This window comes from Quercus lobata, chromosome 6, assembly GCF_001633185.2.
Source record: "Quercus lobata isolate SW786 chromosome 6, ValleyOak3.0 Primary Assembly, whole genome shotgun sequence".
NCBI lineage: Eukaryota > Viridiplantae > Streptophyta > Magnoliopsida > Fagales > Fagaceae > Quercus > Quercus lobata.
In genome coordinates, this window is record NC_044909.1 from 43,885,148 (window position 1) to 43,905,545 (window position 20,398).

At 37.4% G+C, this 20,398-nt stretch overlaps 1 protein-coding gene across 1 annotated transcript; it reads left to right on the top strand.

The window, feature by feature from the left end:
- The first annotated feature begins 12,973 nt into the window (after positions 1-12,973).
- On the top strand, positions 12,974-19,564 carry LOC115994073 (B3 domain-containing transcription factor VRN1-like). Its single transcript, XM_031118094.1, has 9 exons — positions 12,974-13,231; positions 14,815-15,253; positions 15,359-15,543; positions 15,768-16,050; positions 16,138-16,374; positions 16,480-16,685; positions 16,790-17,069; positions 17,237-17,401; positions 19,075-19,564. Exons 1-8 carry the CDS (start codon positions 13,169-13,171, stop codon positions 17,323-17,325), a joined length of 1,782 nt encoding a protein of 593 aa, XP_030973954.1. The 5' UTR covers positions 12,974-13,168; the 3' UTR covers positions 17,326-17,401; positions 19,075-19,564.
- Positions 19,565-20,398: the final 834 nt, after the last annotated feature.

Below are 20,398 nucleotides of genomic sequence, written 5' to 3' on the forward strand. Positions count from 1 at the left end.
TCTTTTTCCTTTGTTGGAGCGTGTATATATATATATATATATATATTAAAAAAGAAAAAGAAAAAGGGTACAATTTGCTTTGACCAGGCATAGTCTACGGCTCTACCACCAAGAAAGATATATTTGATATAAACAGGAAGTAGATATTCTTTGCATAATTTGAAGGGCATGATCAAACTAGAAAAAGTAAAAGTAACCAAAAGAAAAGGAAAAAGAAAAAAAAGAAAAGAAAAAGAAAGTAAAAGTAACGAAAGATCGGCTAATTTAAATGTATGGGATCTCTTTTCTCGTTGTAATTATCATAATTGGGCCATACCCATTGAGGTTTTGTTCCCATGGAAATATAATGGTGAAGGTAGAATCATTCCGTTTCTCTTTCCTTTTGATATGTGGAATCAGTGTTCTAGGAAGCTTGAGAATCTCTTTTTTGTGTAGTTGGTAGGTGAAAGTTCAAATATGTGTATAAACACCCTTGAACGTTTAGACTCTCAAATTACAACTTAATCAATTCAAGCATTATGTCAAACAACTAGTGTGCGGAAAATTATCATAAGCTATAATATGAAATTGGAAAAACTATCTAAACCAAATTAAAATCACAATCTACAGTAGATAATAAAAGACAAAGATAAAAGGGAAGGAAGATGCAAACACAAAGACAACATGCGATGTGTTATCGAAGAGGAAACCGAAACTATCAGCGTAAAACCTCTCCGCCGTCCTCTAAGCGGTAAACAATCCACTAGAAAATATAGTTGGGATACATGGACAACAATAGACCCTCCAAGCCTAATCTACCTAGTGCACCTAAGCCCTCCAAGCTTCTTGCTCCAACGATGTTGCGCCGAACCTTTTTTTTTTTCTAACTTCTCGGATTCCGCTACTAGACCGTAGCATCAACCAATGAAGATTGGTTCCTTCCTAACTACTTCCCAGAAATCCAAACAGCCCTCTCACAGTGATGAATATGGTGAGAACAAGGTTTGGTAAAATGTCTCTCAAGGATTTGACAATGGAGAGGAAGAGAGTTGAGGAATTTGAAGAGACTCTAATGTATAGATTGTGGGTGAATCAATCTTATTTTTCTTTAGGGTTTCTCTCTCAAAATTCTCTTTGGAAGCTCTCTTACATTTGTGGGTAAAAGGGGTATTTATACTAGAGTGAGAGAGGAATGTGAAATGTCAGGTTTTACAAAACAGGGGTGGCTCGCGGCTTGACCTCGTGACTTGACTAAGTCGCGAGATCCAGTCGCGAGATAACCGTATGGCCAGTTGTCCTGTTTTGTCCTGTAGTGCTCCAGCTAGCATGACTGTTCACCTTCCGGCATGCTTGGCACGTGTGCTGCGTCTGGCGGCTTGCAACCGCGAGTCACCCGCGAGGCCAAGCTGCAAGTCTCTGTTTTCTTGCACACTCTTGAGCAAACTTCACTCTATCTCACTCACTACCCATACAACAAACCCACCTAAATACAGGGTTACTAAATGCTGAAATACAAGCAAATTTGGCACGGAATAAAACCAATAAAATGGTTGATTAAATTCAACCTTACAGTAGGGTATGGTCATTGCATTGCTTCATTACTAATTCTAGAACTTGTGAGAAATGACCATACAAACCCTGTTTTTCCTAAAAATCAAGCATAACAGGCCATCTCATACCTGTAACATGACCTAATTAGAGCATCTCCAATGGTATAGCTAAACCCAAAATTCTCTCTATGATAGAGAATGAAACCATAATTCATTACTCCTACAGTCTCTCTATATCTCAAAAAAATTTTTGCTCATGAATAGTAACTCATCAAGTTTGATGAGTTACTGTAGATTAGGAAAAGAATTTATCACAATAAAAAATTCCAAAGCTAACTTTTTTGTGCCAGCATGAATAAAGGAAGAATTAAAAAAATATTAAAGAAATAATGAAGAAATAATATTTTAATGGAATAGAGAAAATATAAAGAATATATTAGAAAGTGTATTTTATAAAGTGGGTAGATAAAAAGTAAAAGTCATTGTTCACTCACCAAATAGTACAAAAATTTGATGAAGTTGCTGGAGATGCTCTTAGAGATGGATGAGACAGGCTTGAGGGTCTCCATATAGAACATTATTCTTGGGGTGATAGATTTCAACAAAAATTTCAAGACAGAATCAAGACTATTATAAGATTAAGATATATACAATAATGGAAATATAATGGGATCAACATGCTTATGGAAGTCAATAGGTCATTATCATAAGATAAGATTAAAAGATAAGGACACTTCCCACTTCAAGATAGATTGTTTTGAATTTTCATTTATTACCTATATAGGCACTAGGAAACTTTACAGATAGCAAACTATGACCTCAAATTATTAATACCTCCGTTTCAGTTTGTTTGTCATCTATTTCATTTTGGGATGTCCCAAAATATTGTCCTATTTCTAAAAATAAAAATTATTAGTTTACTAATGTTCCTATTATACCCCTACTTTATTTTCAAAACTATTTGAAAAGAAAACTAACTAATATTTTAAAAAAATCAATTTAATTGGGACACCTTTTTAGTTGCCTCATTAAGAATAACTCTTTTTAAAAAAGCTGATAAATTTATTTAAGGGTAGTTTTGTAAACTTATATATTTTTATAAGGCAAATAAGATAATAAATGATGTTCTTTTAAAAAGTTTGACTTTTCAAACAGGATAAACAAATTGGGACGGAGGGAGTATTAATTTTTTTTTAAATCATCATTAAAGTCTACTTCGTGCACATACTATAGAAACTAGAAAGCCATTCATGTCTTTGATATCGTTGCTTGCTTTGTCCAAAACTAGCCACAACTTCACAACCCCACTCAATGATACCTGAGAACTACAAATATTTTTTATCTTTTTATTTCTCCAAATATTTCATCATGTTGTGGGTTTCAGTTAACTCAACTAATAAAATCTCTGATAGTTGAATAAAAGATTTGGGGTTCAATCCCCGCCTATACTAAAAACTGATTGATGTCTTGGTTGATGATAAAAAACATAATTATTAAAAGCGGATGTCATAGGTTGAAACTTTATCAAAAAAAAAAAAAAATCATTATATTATTTTTGGTTCAGTTTGCCTTTTGTTTGGATATAATGGTTGGATTTCTTTTTACATAATCTTGGAAATAAAGTGACTCGCTCTAACTAGCTTTTGTTTCCTAATTATTGCAAGATCTTGGAAGCTACATTTGGTGGCTACATGCTACAAAAGGTTAGGCTACTCAATTAGAGTAAGCTGTGTTTTTTGGGTGGAAAAGAGAGTAGGGTGGAAAACTTGCACCATAGATGGCAAAAGCATGATAGCTCTATTGGGGTCGAAATTTCAAGTACAAGACTTAGTACACATGAGTTAGACTCATGCAAAAGATTCAAAAGAAATCGACTCTTACCCTCCAAACCACACTTCCTCAAAAGAACTCTTGTGCTTTTGCTGTCTATGGCCCACAAGGAGTTGGGCTTAATTGAATCGGGAATGTAGAAACTGTGTCATGAAACGACCATAAACAATGGGGAATTTAAAAAAAAAGAAAACAAAAGACACCAAAACACATATAAAAAAACCTAAATTAGAGTTATAAGAAAGAACTAAAATCCACTGAGAGAGAGAGAGAGAGAGCTCATATTTCTTGTGTGAAAAAATATGGATTGAATAGGAGAAATGATATTGAATAAATTCAAAACAAGATGGGGAGAAGAAGAGTCCAAAATCCAAATATAAACAAGAGGAAATTTAGGATAAAAAAATTGAAACAGTAAAGTAGAGAAGGAGGAAGGGGAAAGGTTGGAGGAAATACAATAGTAGGAATGAACTAATATGGAGAATAAATTTTTATTTTACTTTTTATGATGGAAAGAAAATGATGATATGACTACTTATGTAGCTTAACAGAAACGTAATAACAATAAATATTATAATGTTTTAAAAATGATGAAACAAAAATGATGATTTGGTTGTTGATATGACTCAACAAAAATATATCAACAATTAATGTTATGTTTCAACTTTTAAATATTACAGAGATGAACCAAGTTAGGCCAGATTATCCACACCCCCAATAAAGTGGGCTGCTAGACCATATGAACATGAATAAAGAATACAGAATCCATTACTCTTGGGTAATGATTCTTGGTTAATTGCAATTGATAGATAGTTTCTATTTTAAAATTTGATTTATGAAAAGATACATATTCCCTATTGCTACTATTGTTTGGGATCAACAAATTTTGGTGGAAGGAAATCCAGGATTTCATCTCCATTATAAGAAATGCAACCTATAATGTCGAATCATTGCATTACAAATACCATTTTTCTTCCACCACATTAGTTGTTGTAGGAGTTGGCTCATAGTTTGTTATTGGGCCACTAAATTGGAGGCCTTATTAGCATAGTAGAGTGGAGTAGAGTGTAACGAGCGAAATGGAATGGAGTGAAACCTATTTGAGAAATTTGTATTGGGTATGATTATTATATATAAACACTGTTGTAATCCTATCTTCTCATATATTGGATTATTTAGCTGCTTGCTATTGTGGATGTATATACATTGCCGAACTACATAAATTATTTGTGTTGATTTTTCTTATGCATCTCTTCTTTATTCTTTGTGTTAACAGATTATTTCACACCAATTGTTAAATTAAGCAATATTGGACTTTTTCGTTTAGATCATAAATTGTATTTCACGAACTTATGCAACCCATTTTGCAGCTTCCCCACACCCCAAATCTGAAATATGTCAAAAAAACATATGTTGAATGCCCCATTCTATCTTCTCAATAGATAGGCACAAAGTTCCAACAATGTTACAATTGGGTAGAGACTAGAGAGGGAGAAGTTTAGAGGAAAATTTGTATTAGAGTATACATATAACTTTAGTATTGATTATTTTGTCTATCTTATAAGGACTCATCTCTTTGAAGTCCAACTAGGAGTCGATTTGAATTGAGGAGACCCACACATGGAATCATGCAGTTTCTTGAACAGAGGTGCGTGATCCTTGCCCCACCAACCCACAATTTCCAATTTTGGGCATAAATCCTGAAATTCTAGCATTCCATCAATGTCATTATGTCCATTACGCTATGCCTCCAATAAATGGAGGAAAACAACGAAAGGTGGCTAGAAATCACCTCTATATAAACATTACTACGCACAATTTAAGGTATGAAAGATAAACCTTGAAAGTTGAAATACTATTTTACTTAATAAAAATTGGGTTTTAGTGAGTTTTGATTTAAACATCTGAAAAACTTAATCAGGCACCACATCGGTGCCCTTTGATACAATGATCTTCTTTTGTAGGTCTTCCAAGCATCTATTTGAATGAGTGACCCACTAAAATTTTTGCATTATCGTACATTCATACCTAATTCTTCATCGATACTTTGAAATTTTTGCATCATCATGTCTAATTCTTCATGTATATTCTCACAAATAAGAGTGTAAGGACTCAATTTGTAATGAATCCAAACTGATATTAGGTTCGTAAATTAAAGGCCCAAACAATAAAATTTGTAGAGAGTGGGCTGAAAGGCTAGGTCTCGGTCACTGGACGGTGGTTAGTCATAGTGTTCATAATGGACGCACAGAGGTGAACTAAGTTTTTCCATGGACCTTGTCCATTGAGCTTGATGTTCTTATTATTCCTCTCTTCTTTTTGGGTACCATTCCTCCAGCCCCCTTTTGGCGCATAAGCACTTACATTATATAGCCCTTCTCAGTTGATCCTGACCTTCCATCTGTTGATCAGGCAGGTGACTACTCGAGTACCCGTCCCATCAGCCGCCTCCCTCCACTTTCTGTTAGTTGCAATAACCGAAACCACACTGTTCAGGAGTCTTTTCCATCAATGTGGCTTAGGCGTTTGATGGCGCATTCAATGCGGAGGTGACGTATTTTCCTTAAACCATTCCTACACCGCACCCCCGTGTAAGTCCCATTCCACTCGCCTTTCCTTCTAGGAGCACTTTGGAGGCTGCCTTTGATGACGTGCTGTTATTCCCTTTTAGTCCTCGAGATGCCGAGGATAGGGTCATCCTCGGCTGCATCTCTAGGCCATTTGGACTTTCGCTATTTGTCCTCGGCAACTACTCTTTTCGGCGCGGGCCTTGGACCCTAATAGTAAGTGGGCCGGTCCACAAAATCTCTGGCCCCACAATAGCCCCTCAAAATCCTGTTGTCCGGATCCTCAGACGGAGAGGAGGGTTTTGATGACATCAAGCCTCTGTCATAGCTTGTCAATCCTTGTCATCTATTAGTTCCAGAGACTCTTCGTCTGTCCGAGACACGTTTTTGGGGCCTTGGAAGGTGAAACGTGCCTTCATTAAATGCAGGCGGCGCTGTGCTTCCCACATTCAACGGCGCGATGGTGATCTAACGGTGGAGATTCCTTTACCTTAATGGGCGGGAAAATTCGTGCAGTTACTTTCGATGGGAGGTATAAATAATTTTTGGAACTGATTTGTCTCTTCACTTTTGCACTTAAGAGTTCTAGTGCATATATCCTGGGTTCAGTCAAACTTTCATCCAAATTCAAGTCTATCTCCAGCACAAAAAACCTGTCCGAGGAACCTTTCCTCTTTTCTGTAAGTTCTCTGCCTTCAATAACTCGTACTTTTTCTTTTCTGGGTTTATTTTTCTCTTGTTCCTCTCCTTTTCCCGTCACCCCCTAAGTTTGTTTAGTAGTTCCTAGAGATGGTTAAATTGAAAAAGTTGGTTGAGATCAAAGAGGCAATGGAAAATTTCATCGCGGACTATAGGATTCCCCCCAACGTAAGCTTGAGGCACTGCAAGGAGGGGGAGTGGCATTTTGAGAGAAGGACGGGCGAGGTGGTAATTTCCCTTCTCACCTTCGTAGAGGGGGGGTATGAGAATCCCCATGGGGCCGGTAATGAGGAGTTACCTTAGGCATTTCCGATTAGCTCCCACCCAGTGCGCTGCCAATATGTTTAGGATTTTGGGCTGTGTGGATGCCTTAAACGAAAAAATGGGGCTAAGACTAACCCATCATGACGTAAATTGGTGCTACAATCTCCAAAATTTGAGGGGCAAATCCTACTACATGAAGACGAGAGACGATAGGGTTCGGCTAATCCAATGCCTCCCCGAATCCAACAAAGGGTTGAACAAGGATTATCTTATTGTATCTGGGGAATAGCACGATAGCCTTCCTTGCCCAATGGTGGAGGGAGAACCAAGTGGGGCGTAGAGAGTAGGAAGGTGCCAATCCTTTGCGTCGTCTTAATTTAGTGTGGTTCGGTTGCTAACCATATACATGCTCCTTTTTTTTTTGCAGATACACACGCCTTTCACCGACATTTTCATCTGGTCAACCGGGTGGATTTGGAGACTGTTTTTCAAGCGGCTATTTTTGTAAATGACGAGGCTGGTCAAGTCAGAGCCGCTCACAAAATCTTAGGGTATGATTCCATCCAGAAGTCATTTGTCGACCCAAAGCACATGATTAGCGCTAACCATCCTCGGCTTCCGAAAATCACTGTAGTCGAGCACGGGTTTTTGATATCCGAAGGATCTCCTGTCCCGGAGGGCATCCCGTTGGTGGGCTCTTCCTCATCTCACCAAGCAGCGGAGGACGAAGGTGATTTAGGTTTGTCCGAAAAGGGATTTGGAGTATTTGATTAAGCTGACCCATCCGAGGATCCTTCTGGTGATTTGGGTGACCCTGACTTGTCCGAAGAGGAGCTGTTGTCAGCTGGAACATCCTCTCGAGCCGAGATAGGTCTTAAGAGAAAACCCCCGACCAGCTTATTCGACCTCATTGAGGGTCAGCCGGGGAAGGGTGCACAGGGAAAGTCGCAATCCAGTGTTCCAACTCCCCCACCCCAGCCTCAGCTTGTGCAGACTAGGTCTTCCTCTTCCAAGTCGCAGCCACAATATCCCCGCCAGAAACTTCCTGCTCCTCCTCAATTAGCTCTGCTTCCTGGGCCTGAGCCCACTGACCCAAAGAGAAAGAGGAGTCCCAAGGGTAAGGAACTAATGGATATCGGGAAATCCCAATCCTCTCAGGAAGGGGACGAAGCCCCGCGAGCTCGAAAACAGTTAAAGATCGGGCATCAAAGCCAGGGGAAAGGGATCGATGCCCAATTCGCGCCGAGTGCTTGGCTTCTCGCCCCAATGCTCCACAGGGAGCCATTGTTGGAAGACGCATCCATGAGGAACCTTGGAGATGGCGAAGGCGGTTATGTGGTCGACGCGTTAGGGAGGACCCTACTGCTTCCTACTGATATGGAAGAGTTGAAGAATATGAAGATGCAGGAGGTTTTCCTTAGTGCGAAGAGGTACTTGGGTATGGTAAGGCTCCTAAGACTTATAACTCTGTCGATTCTTACTCCTAGATTCTCGTTCATAATATTTTTGTTTCAATTGGCAGGCTATTCAGGCTACCTATAGGATGGAGGAAGAAGTTAAGGGGCAGAGTAAGACCGCCGAGCTTGAGCGCAATAAACGTATAGATGCTGCGCGGACCCTCAAAACTTTCGAGACTGACCTCACGAAGGCCAGGGAGGACTTAATAGAGGCTGCCAGAGCCAGGGATAGTGCCAAGGCAGGTTTGTCTGGTGCCCAAAAACAGGCCGTGGAACAGACGAAGCGTCTACTTGCTGTCGAGGAGCAATTGCAGATTGTTAAGGAGCAGATCAGTGATTTAAAGAAGAAACTGATCGAGGCAGACAATACTAAGGGCGTGGCGGAATTTGCCAGGGATGAAGCCGTGAGGGCCAAGGTGGAGGCTGAGTTTGCCAGGACTGAGGCCGAAACCGCTAGGGACAAGGCCGAGGAGGAGGGCTACGAGGCGGGGGTGGCTGAAACCCAAGCCCACCTTAAAACTCAAATCCTTGGTGTATGCAGGCTATACTGCTCCCAGGTTTGGAACGAGGCCCTCAAACGAGTTGGGGTGGAGGCTTCGTCCGATTTGTGGAAGACGGAGAGCATATTTTATCCTTTCGCCATTCGTGAGACCGCCTCCGCTAGCTCCGAGGCTGTGAGCGTTCCAAAGGAGGCTGAGGCTGCTCAGTCAGAAGCTGCTCAGATCGTCGTCATTCCTGGCGAGTCGACTGAGGGAGGAGAGCCTTATGATGCGACAGAAGCACCTGGAGGTCTGAATCTTGAGATGCCTCAAGAGGCTGCCGAGTCTACGGTCAGCGCTCAGATCTCTGGTGTCGAGGAGCCAACCATCTTTGTTCAGCCCCTTCAGGCCATTCCCTTTACTGATGTCCCCAAGAGCACCGAGACTGATCCTGCTTAGCCTTCCCAAGAAGGGGATGTCTCCTAGGGCCCCGAGGCTAATCCCTCTCGGCCTTCCCAGGATGTGGCCAAAACGAAATCGAAGAAGTAGAAACCCTGGCCAACTTTTGTATTTGTTTCTAGTTTAATTGTTAACTAGTTTCCCTTTTGTTTTGGGGACTTTAGAGTTTGCTTGCAGTTGAACTCTTTGACCACTTATATGAAATTCTTTTCTTCATTTTTCCTTTAAATTACATGTTAGTTTTCCTTGCCGATATTTACTATTGTTGCGAATCTCATGGTTTTTGATCTAGTTATCTTAACATGTATGGATAGTTGTGCACATGATATACTTGGGATCATATCTCAGAGTTTGAATTTGTACCTAAACATACTTCTGAGGGACTAAAGGCATCATCCAAGGTGCCGTGCATATTTTTGGGCCGTGTTTGGTACTTAGATTTTCTTGGAGTATCTAGTTTCCCCATAGGCTTGAGTCCGAGGACCATGCAAGACCTTGGTTCTATTCGAACTTAGATTCTCTTTAAGTAGTTGGTTTCCCCATAGGTTTGAGTCCGAGAACCATGCAATACCTTGGTTCTGTCCAAAACTTAGATTCTCTTTAAGTAGTTGGTTTCTCCATAAGTTTGAGTCCAAGAACCATGCAATACCTTGATTCTGTCCAAAACTTAGATTCTCTTTAAGTAGTTGGTTTCCCCATAGGCTTGAGTTTGAGGACCATGCAATACCTTGGTTCTGTCCAAAACTTAGATTCTCTTTAAGTAATTGGTTTCCCTATAGGCTTGAGTTCGAGGACCATGCAATACCTTGATTCTGTCCAAAACTTAGATTCTCTTTAAGTAGTTGGTTTCCCCATAGGTTTGAGTCCGAGGACCATGCAATACCTTGGTTTTGTCCAAAACTTAGATTCTCTTTAAGTAGTTGGTTTCCCTATAGGCTTGAATCCGAGAACCATGCAATACCTTGGTTCTGTCCAAAACTTAGATTCTCTTTAAGTAGTTGGTTTCCTCATAAGTTTGAGTCCGAAGACCATTAAATACCTTGGTTCTGTCCAAAACTTAGATTCTCTTTAAGTAGTTTCGAGGATTAGTCCCTCGACCAAAGGGTGGGGCGTTGACATGACGTTGGAAGCCCCAAGAATTGCCCGTGCCACTAGTGCTTCGAAACGTAGCCCCTAGTGGAACTTTATATTAGGACAACAATAACATGTTGCTGGAATTGACGGAGGGGCTTTCTCAGGCCCTTGTTTGACAGGAGCTCGATCCACCGCCTGTGCCAATGCACAAGCCTTTCCCACAAACGGCACCAATTGTAAGGACTCAATTTGTAACGAATCCAAACTGATATTGGGTTCGTACATTAAAGGCCCAAACAATAAAATTTGTAGAGAGTGGGCTGAAAGGCTAGGCCTCGGTCACCGGACGGTGGTTAGTCATGGTGTTCATAATGGACGCACAGAGGTGAACTAAGTTTTTCCATGGACCTTGTCCATTGAGCTTGATGTTCTTATTATTCCTCTTTTCTTTTTAGGTACCATTCCTCCGACCCCCTTTTGGCACATAAGCCCTTACATTATATAGCCCTTCTCAGTTGATCCTGACCTTCCATCTGTTGATCAGGCAGGTGACTACTCGAGTACCCGTCCCATCAGTCGCCTCCCTCCACTTTCTGTTAGTTGCAATAACCGAAACCACATTGTTCAGGAATCTTTTCCCATCAATGTGGCTTGGGCGTTTGATGGCGCATTCAATGCGGAGGTGACGTCTTTTCCTTGAATCATTCCCACACCGCATCCCCATGCGAGTCCCATTCCACTCGCCTTTCCTTTTGGGAGCACTTTGGAGGCTGCTTTTGATGACGTGCCATTATTCCCTTTTAGTTCTCGGGATGCCGAGGACAGGGTCATCCTCGGCTGCATCTCTAGGCCATTTGGACTTTCGCTACTTGTCCTCGGCAACTACTCTCCTCGGTACGAGCCTTGGGTCCTAATAGTAAGTGGGCCGGTCCACAAATTCTCTGGCCCCACAAAGAGGATTGACATATTTGGTTTAAAAATTTTAAAAACCTAATAGCGTAATTGCATTTAGGAAAAAAAAAAAAAAAAAAAAAAGGTATGCTTCAAAAAGATGCATATAACTTATTTGAAAAATGAATTCTTTTTTTAACGAATGCAGGCAATGGTTAAGATGCACTTAACGCTTTATTAAATAATATTTTTATATATTTTTCATAAAATAAACTGTACACATATATCCAAAAAAAAACATACATAAGTATAATGAATTTATGTATGTAAGTTAATGAATCATTATCATATGTATTTTAAAAGTGCATACTATAGCTCATAATTGAATATTTATTAATTTTTAACTAAAGGAACTCGCTCATAATTGAGTATTTATTAATTTTTAACTAAGGAAACTCGCTCATTAGTGGGACTTCTAAAAATAAGCCAACTTATAAACTTGAAAATTCGGGGTCCTAATAACAATATTCGGATGAACTTAGGCTTGAAGAGAAATCTTTTGCTTCAATTCAGTTCGGAACTTTTAGGGGCAGTTTTACTTTATTTTCGAATATGCATGTCATTGTCAGCATACCATGAAAGGAAAATGGGAAAGTGAAGAGGTGCCAATTTGGTAGATGAGAGTGATGATTGAGAGGGGAGTACAACTTCTAGTAGCTTAAGAACTACTTTGTCATGGCTTTCTCTGGTTGATGATATGTGTGTGTTATCCTTGATGTGTTCTGCTAATCTGATCATTGTATGTATCTTATGTTCAGCCTCACCTTTTACTTTTATAGAGATCCCTATGGACCTTGGACCCCTCTTTTTTACCCTTTAGTTTCTCTTTTGCTCCAGCAACCAAGCTCAGTGTGAATAAAGAAGAACCGCCTCTCCTTTTTCTTGCTCCTGTTTTCCCCGCTCTTCTTTCTTAAACTGTGCAAGCTTATCCTCTGGTTCCCTCGGTATTGGAGTCACTTTTGAGTCTTTTGACCTTCCTCTTCTGTCTCGTTTTGAAAGGAAGCAACCAATCTTGCTGCTGGAGTTTAGGTTTAAACAGAAGTAGATACTATATTGGGTTCCTTTCTTTTCTTTTGGGTAGACATGTGAGAGCACCAAGTGCGGTTGATTATGCTTAGCTATTATAGCTAGACTATCAAAGGGATTGGGCTGCTCTAATCATATTTTTATTGGATTAAATATGTTGGGCTCAGTTAACTGTCTTAGGCCCAGCCCAATTTGTCCTTTATTTATTGGACCTCAAATGTAACAAATGATAGTAGGAATAAGGTTTGGTCGATTAAATGCCTGTTAAAGGCACCGACACCATTTGGATAAAATATCTTATTTATTTTTATTGCAGCTAGGCATAACATTTTTGGTTCTGGTTATTTTTTTGTACTTTCTCTGTGGTTGAGTAAATCATTATATATCGATATTAATTCATCCAAACAAAGAAGTTGGGGTTGGTTGAAGTTTGCTACGCTGCTTTAAAACCAGAACCAGAGCAATAAAAATGCCTTCTGAAAAGTATCCAGCACATCCATTTGGACTGGTAAGTGGTATCTACCGTGGTTCAAGTCATATGAAATCCATGCGTGTACTTGAGGAAATAATCATATACTTAAAGGTCTGTATAGCTTGTTATAAATAAAAAAAGAAAAAAAGAAAAATGGTAGCTCATTCATTACAGTACTTGCGGTTCACCATCTGAATCAACAATCAGAGAGAACTATGAATGTATGATAAATTGCATATTTATAGAGCACAACCACCACCCAACCTCAACACAAGCAACTACTCGTATTTACTAAAGACTATACGTGACTTTCTGAAGTTCTCGTGGCTCAAGCGGTAGTGACACTGACAGTTCAGCAGTTATGTCAAATGCTCCACACTTCTTCAAGATAATTCTCAACCATTCTCTGCTAGATGGGAAGCTTGTAAGCATATCCATCTCTGTAACTCTGTGTTTGTGATTTAATAACTTGATGCTTTTATATATACTTTGTAAAATTAATCGGGTCAAACACAAGCCAAATGGATTATTTATTTTTTTTTTTGGTTTTGTATCGGGTCATTCCGGCCATACAAGGAAATGCATGGGATTTAGGCCAAAAAATTCATACCGGACCCAAAAAAAAATTTTATTGGGTTTCAGATCTAATAATCTCTCAATAACATACTAACTTGCTCTTGCTCGGGTTGCTGCTGTCGTCAACACAGTGCCGTTGTCGCCACCATTTTCGCCGATCTCCTCCTCAGCTTCTGCTGCTTCTTCTCAAACTCCACCACTTTTATTTTTTTTAATATAACTAATTAATGCTTCATTTTTTTGTTCACCCAGAGTGCGAAAGTGCTATTTTAGCACTCAACTGCATCAATGATGGTTAAAGTCAAATTTTTTAATATAAATTATAAAGTGCGAAGAACTTTAGACTATTTAGATTAAATTTAACTTTTAACACTTTATAATATATTATACATCAAATTTTCTATTTTTACATACAATCTATTAAAATAAAAATAATATAAACAACTCAACTATTTTTACATACAACCCATTAAAATAAAAATAATATAAACAACCCAACGCATTAATAAAAATCATTTAAAAAAAAAAGAGTGAGAGGTTGGGAGGAAGGAGACAATAAAAATCATTTTAAAAAAAGAGTTGTTACTTATAGCTAAAAATTATTTTAGATATAACATTTTTGATATAGCACGATTTTTATGATTTGAGGTGCTAAAATAGCTTTTCAGTGGTTTTACCACCTCTATTGTGATTGCTGCTAGAGCCTAGATGATAAACACAAAAAATATTATTTAAATAAAAGTTAAAGAGAGGAGGATTTTTTTTTTTGAGAAAAAAAGAGAGAGGGACTTGAGTGGTAAGAGAAAGAATAAAGGAATAAAGATATGTTGAAAATAAAATATACATTTGAACACCCTGATGCCAATTTTGAACTTCAAAATAGGATAACAGTGGCTGCCTATTTCCTTCTCCTAACTCCTAAGAACAAAATTAGTGCACCTTTTTGGAGGTGATGGCATGGCATATCTATTGGCCTTTTGCCCTTAAATATAAAATGGAGTATAACTTTATGATAGTAGAAAGGAATGAAGTTTTATTTATTTATTTATTTATTTTTTTTTTTGGGGTTGGGGGGGGGGTGGGGGGGAGTATTTATTTGCATTTTAATCGAATAAAGATAAAATGCAGGAAATATTTTGATTAGTGTAATGGAAAGACCGAAAGAACCATTCCCCCTAACACTCCAATTTAAAGTTCCAAATATGGTAATGGTGACTGGAAGTGGCCATTTCCTTCTCATTCCATTCTCCTGCTGATGGTTCTCCCAAGCAACCTATTAAGAAACAGAAGCAATGTTTTTTTTTGTTTAGTGATAACAGGGATTTTTAGAAAGACTTAAAAAAAAAGAAGAAGTTATAACAGGTTGTGTGCATTTAATACTAGCCTGGTAGATTTTATGTGCAAAGTTAATCAAAGATTCAATCTTTACAGAGGATCCCTACAAAGTTTTCAAGGAAATATGGACAAGGAATGTCAAACTTGGCATTTCTTAAGCTCCCGAGTGGTGCAGAATGGAAAGTAGAAATGACAGAACATGATGGTGAGGTTTGGTTAAAAAAAGGTTGGCAAGAATTTGCAAAGTATTATTCTGTGAAGCAAGGACACTTACTAGTCTTCAGATATGAAGGAAATTCCCACTTCCATGTACTCATATTTGATGCAAGTGCAACAGAAATAGAATATTCTCTTAATAGCTCTCATGTTGAGGAGAGCAAGCTTAATGAAGAATTTCAAGGTCCTAAGATGGAAGAAATTGAGTGTGATAGTGCCATTGAAATCCTAGGTTGGTTTCCACCATGCCCAAAAAGAAGGGATAAATCACCACTACCATGTCTTCGACCTCACAAGAAGATGAAAACTAATCCAACCGGTAAAATTGCTAGCACTTCTACTATGCAAATGCCTCATAATCAGGTATGGGTCAAAGAGCCTTGTTTATACTGTTCTCATAATCATGTTTAACTTAATTTTTCAGCAAAAGGTCTTAAGGGCATTTCTACCACTGAGCAATGCTCGAATTCTAAGGTTGTTAGAAGGATCCAGCCACTGAACAACAGCAAAATAGCTAGAGCTCTTCCGAGAGCAAGTGCCTTCAAACCTAGAGATCCATATTTCATGGTTGTCATGCAACCAACGTACTTGCATCCTAAATTGTGCTTGGTAAGCTTCCAATTTAACAGCTACTTCTTTTTTAGGACAATTTAATAGCTACTTGATCATCACAACTTCTACAAAGTTCACTTTGCATGACAAGATACATTAAAGAGAGGAAATTTGGCAGCAATGCATTCTTTCAGAGCTACTTTTCAGTTTCTGTCTTGATGGGAAAAGTAGTATTCCTTATAATCTTTTTCATCTTCTTCTTCATTAACTTTTTCCCCTAGAGTATACCAATCGACTTTGCGAGTAGATATTTGAATAAGAAGCATGGGGATGCCATCCTTTGCATTTCTGATGGGAGAAAATGGCCTGTTAAGTATACTTGCCAAATGTTTGCTACAAAACCAAAAATTTTCTTCAAATGTGGTTGGAGAACATTTGCAAAAGACAATAATCTGGAAGTAGGTGATGTTTGTGTCTTTGGACTGTCCGAGGGCACTAAAATGTCTTTCAAAGTGGTCATTTTCCGTGTCAGTGAAGAACATTGCCTCCCACTGCCAGTGCCAGGTGAGGAATCTGCTGAATTTTTCAAATTAGTTCTCCATTAATTTGCATGACTTCATATATTCAATTTCTTTTATGTTGTGTGATCAGCTCTTGACAATGGAGTTAATCAAGTTGAACCCAAGAGAACTCTTAAATATGAATTTGAGTATCCTAGCAACCATGAAATTGGCATGTCTAGCTCAGGTTACAAATCCACAACCAAATACCTTCGACATTCTCAAGGAAATTTCACAACTGAACCTCAAGGAACACAATCTATTGACAGGAAGATCAGTAAGTTAAAGAGAAACTTAAACTTATCTAGTTCCATGCGAAGGTTTGAAGGTATACATTAGGACTCATTTCTGCTTATGTTATTTGTTATTCAGGTCAAATTACTAAGCTTGGGTCAGGTTATTTACGTTCTTCTTGAATGTTGATCTCGGACAGGGGGGCTTAATTTTTCTGCTAAAGAAGAAGGTAGAGGCATGCCTGATTCTCCTAGGTGCCCTGAATCTCATGGTTTTAGGGAGACGCAAGGACTGACTTACATTGAAAAAGCTAGAGCACTTAAGAGAGCTTGTGCTTTCAAATCAGAAAATCCGTATTTTATGATTGTCCTGCAACCATCATACATTTATGGCAACAACAACTTGGTAAGCTTTCAATTCAAGGCATGCTGGAGAATCACAAGTTTAGTAACCTTCAATTTGAAAGAAATATGCATTAATTATCATTCTCTCCTCCTACCCCTCTTTAGGTTATACCTCTCGACTTTGCAAAGAAACATTTCAGTGAGAAGCATGAAGATGTCATCCTTCAAGCTTCAGGAAGTAAAATTTGGTCTGTCAAATACAATTTTAGAGAAGCCTATGGAAGACAAAAAGCAGAACTTTGTAGTGGTTGGAAGGCATTTGTCCGAGATAATAACTTGGAAGTAGGTGATGTTTGTGTATTTGAGTTTATAAAGGGCATTGAAATTTCACTGAAAGTTGTCATTTTCCGAGACGCTGAAGATGCAAATAGGCACCGGGATCCAGGTAAGAAATCTTTTCAATTATTAATTCAATAGCCCACTTAGCTTAAATGCATTTGTATTTGAGTCAATCTAATTGAGTCCAAGACAAACTCAAAATTGAAATTTACAATTGATCATACGAGCAATAATGAACAGAAAATACTCATTGTTTTAGTTGATCTAACACAGGCAAGTTCAAACAGTGGATACACAAGGAGAGCATCAATAAGCATGTTACTCAAAAGCCTTCATCTTCAAGGGCTCTTAAGAGTTGTTGAAGCTCCCCACAAATTCACCTCAGAGAATCCCTTCTTTGAAGTCATTATAAGGTCAAGTTTTATGGAGCGTGCATTGGTAAGGTTATGAACAACATATTCTTATACTAATTCGCATGAAACACTTCTATATTATGCTCAAAAAGAATATCAACTCCCTTTAGCGCAGGAGAACACCCATCAGATTAAAAGCTACAGGTTGATAAGAGTTTTCTTGCTTGAGTAGAGCCATCAATATTATTCAGATCTAGGTTAAATAGTTATAAATCATATCATGCACAGCAGTTGAAAAGTAAATAACACTACGATATGATATGATGACCTAGGAAAACCGATGAAACGAATCATTTCAAGGTAAAAACCTAGCGATGATTTGACCTAGCGATGATTTGACCTAGCAATCCTCAAGGTAAAGCAAATCTACTATAAGAGAATTAAAGTTTTTACAGTCAAATTTAACCCTAAATTTGTTGCTACCTCAAATAGTAACTTACTGATACAACCACGTGCAAGCTCCGAATCCACGGACTCCTTCTCTTCTTGGATTTACTGCAACACAAGTACCCACGCTTGTGACTTTGAGATCCCACTCAAAGGTTTCAGATCACCCTTAGTTGTTGATCTTTGTAGCAGTAACTAGGTTCTATCTTGCTTCGATAGACGCTTATGTAGTTAGAAGGTACAAAACCTCTCAAATCTCACAAAGAGTAACACATACGTCTTTCCAAAAGTCTGAAAAATATAGTTAGGGTTTTCCTTTTATATGTGGACAAGTTAAATTGAAACCCTAAACGATTTTGCGAGCTTGGGCCTGATTTAAAAATCTATAGAATTTCTTTTTTTGCGATTATCAATCGAGCTTGGCAGATTCTATCTCCTCTTTTCTGCAGTAAGCTCGAACTTGAAGCTTGAAACATACACCTTTGAGCATTGTCTAACACATAGACTAGACATGTTTTGTTCTCGGTTTGCCAACATATACAAAATATGATTCTAACCATTTAATCCTAAATCTTTAGTACCTAACACAGTAAATTCCAGAATCATAATTTATAAAACATAAGAATTGAAAATGCAACATCAACCATATATGTTATGATGCCCATCTACTAATCCTCTTTCAATATATAGATCATTAATCAATCAGGAAAAAGAAAATTACTATTGTTCAATGAATAATACTTTGTCTCACAGTCAAGAGTTTTGTAGCTTTGTTGCATTGCTTGGTCTCCTTTATGAGAACCAATGTTTGAATCCCCACTTTTTGCAACAATTGAATTATATACAAACATTGTCTCTCGACTGCTATACACACAAAAGTGCCCCCGGCTTTTCTGAAAAAACCCCTCCCCCTCTATTTTAGTGTTAATTTATTTATATAAAGAAAAAAAAATTTTGAGTAGATTTTTGGTAATGGGCTAATGGCCCCTTCATATATATATATATATTTTAATTTTTTATTATTAACAAACAGTATAAATATTCTTTAATGTATGGTTGTCTCCCCCTTTTTTATCTTCTTCTTTTAATATTAACTATTTTTCCATATATAACCATTGATTTTGGTATAGGTTTATAAAAACACATAAGTTAATTTCTTTATTAGATGTTCTTTTTCCCAAAACAAACTATTTTTGCATCTGCATTGAGAGAGTTAGCAATATAGGAATAAAAAGATACATTTAGCTGCCCCCTTAAGAAAAATTATATTTCTTGTTCTGTCATTAACTATTGACTATCTGTTTTGTACAGAAAATACCGTTTAGCTTTATCAAAAGAGGTAATATTACACATAAACAGAAAGTGATGCTTCAAGTTGGGGATAAATCATGGCCGGTGAAGTTGTTGATTTATCCACATTTGTTATCAAGTCAGTTGTCTGCTGGTTGGTTTGCATTTGCAAGAGATAATGGTCTGCAAATAGGAGATGTATGTGTCTTCGAGCTAATTAAGAGTGATAAAGTTGTGCTCAAAAGTTTTCATTTTTAGAGGCCTCAGTTAAACGGTTAGTGTTGTGATGTAATTGTCATTTTGGGAGCTTATTTATTTTGTGGTTTTTATGTTCCTCTTGTTCTGCTCTTTGATTAAGATAGAGATGATCTTTTTGTTGTATCTTAGGGCCTCTGGCCTCTCTTTGGACTTAAATCTATTAGAAGTACATTGTATTTTCGTAAATTACTTCTACCCAACAAAAAAAGTAGTGCAGTCTGCAGACTGCATAGACATTGGAACTATTGTGAAACGATGTGATTGTCCAAAGATTTTGGAATAATTGTCACTTGTATGAGTTGGGACTGAACAGGATTTCATCTTGTGATCAAAGTATGTATCCAAAAATTTTCACCATTCAAGAATAAAATATATAATAAGATCCAAACTTACTTAATATATGAAAATCTAAATTAGTATTTATGTAGTACAATGTAATGTAAACAAAAGAAAATATGCAAAGTATTCCTTTATTAAAATTTTAACTTAATCATCACCTATTAACATGGATCTCCAGTTTGATTTTTTTTTTAAAAAAATAAAAAAATCCCTTTAATAATTTTTAATACAAATTTTCTTTTAATTTACATTATCAAAGAGTTTCTTAGGAAATCATCTTATATTTTGTTGCGAATTCTAGTTTTGAAAATATTCATGGTTGCAAAGCTAAATACTGTAGTTGGTTTCTCATCATTCACAAATAAAATAACAATTCATATAAATTATCTCATCATAAGTTCAATATTCTTCTAACTAAAAATTATTTATTTTATTCAAGTAAAAAGTTTATAAAAAAAACCACACTTCAAAAAAGACTTCAAAATTACTTGGTTCAATCGCTCATCATTATGTTCTATAATATGTTAAATATTCTCTTACATGTTGTCAAGTAATTTTTATTTTTATTTTTGAATCAGTAAAATGCCCGTGCGATGCATGGATAATTTTGTAATATTTTATGTAAAACAGTTTTGGATAATGTTGTACATATATTATAAAGAAAAAATAAAATAAAATAGAGTAAAGAAACATATACATTTTGAAATATTGAAAATTAATTAAGTAGCTTCATCGCATATTTGTGACC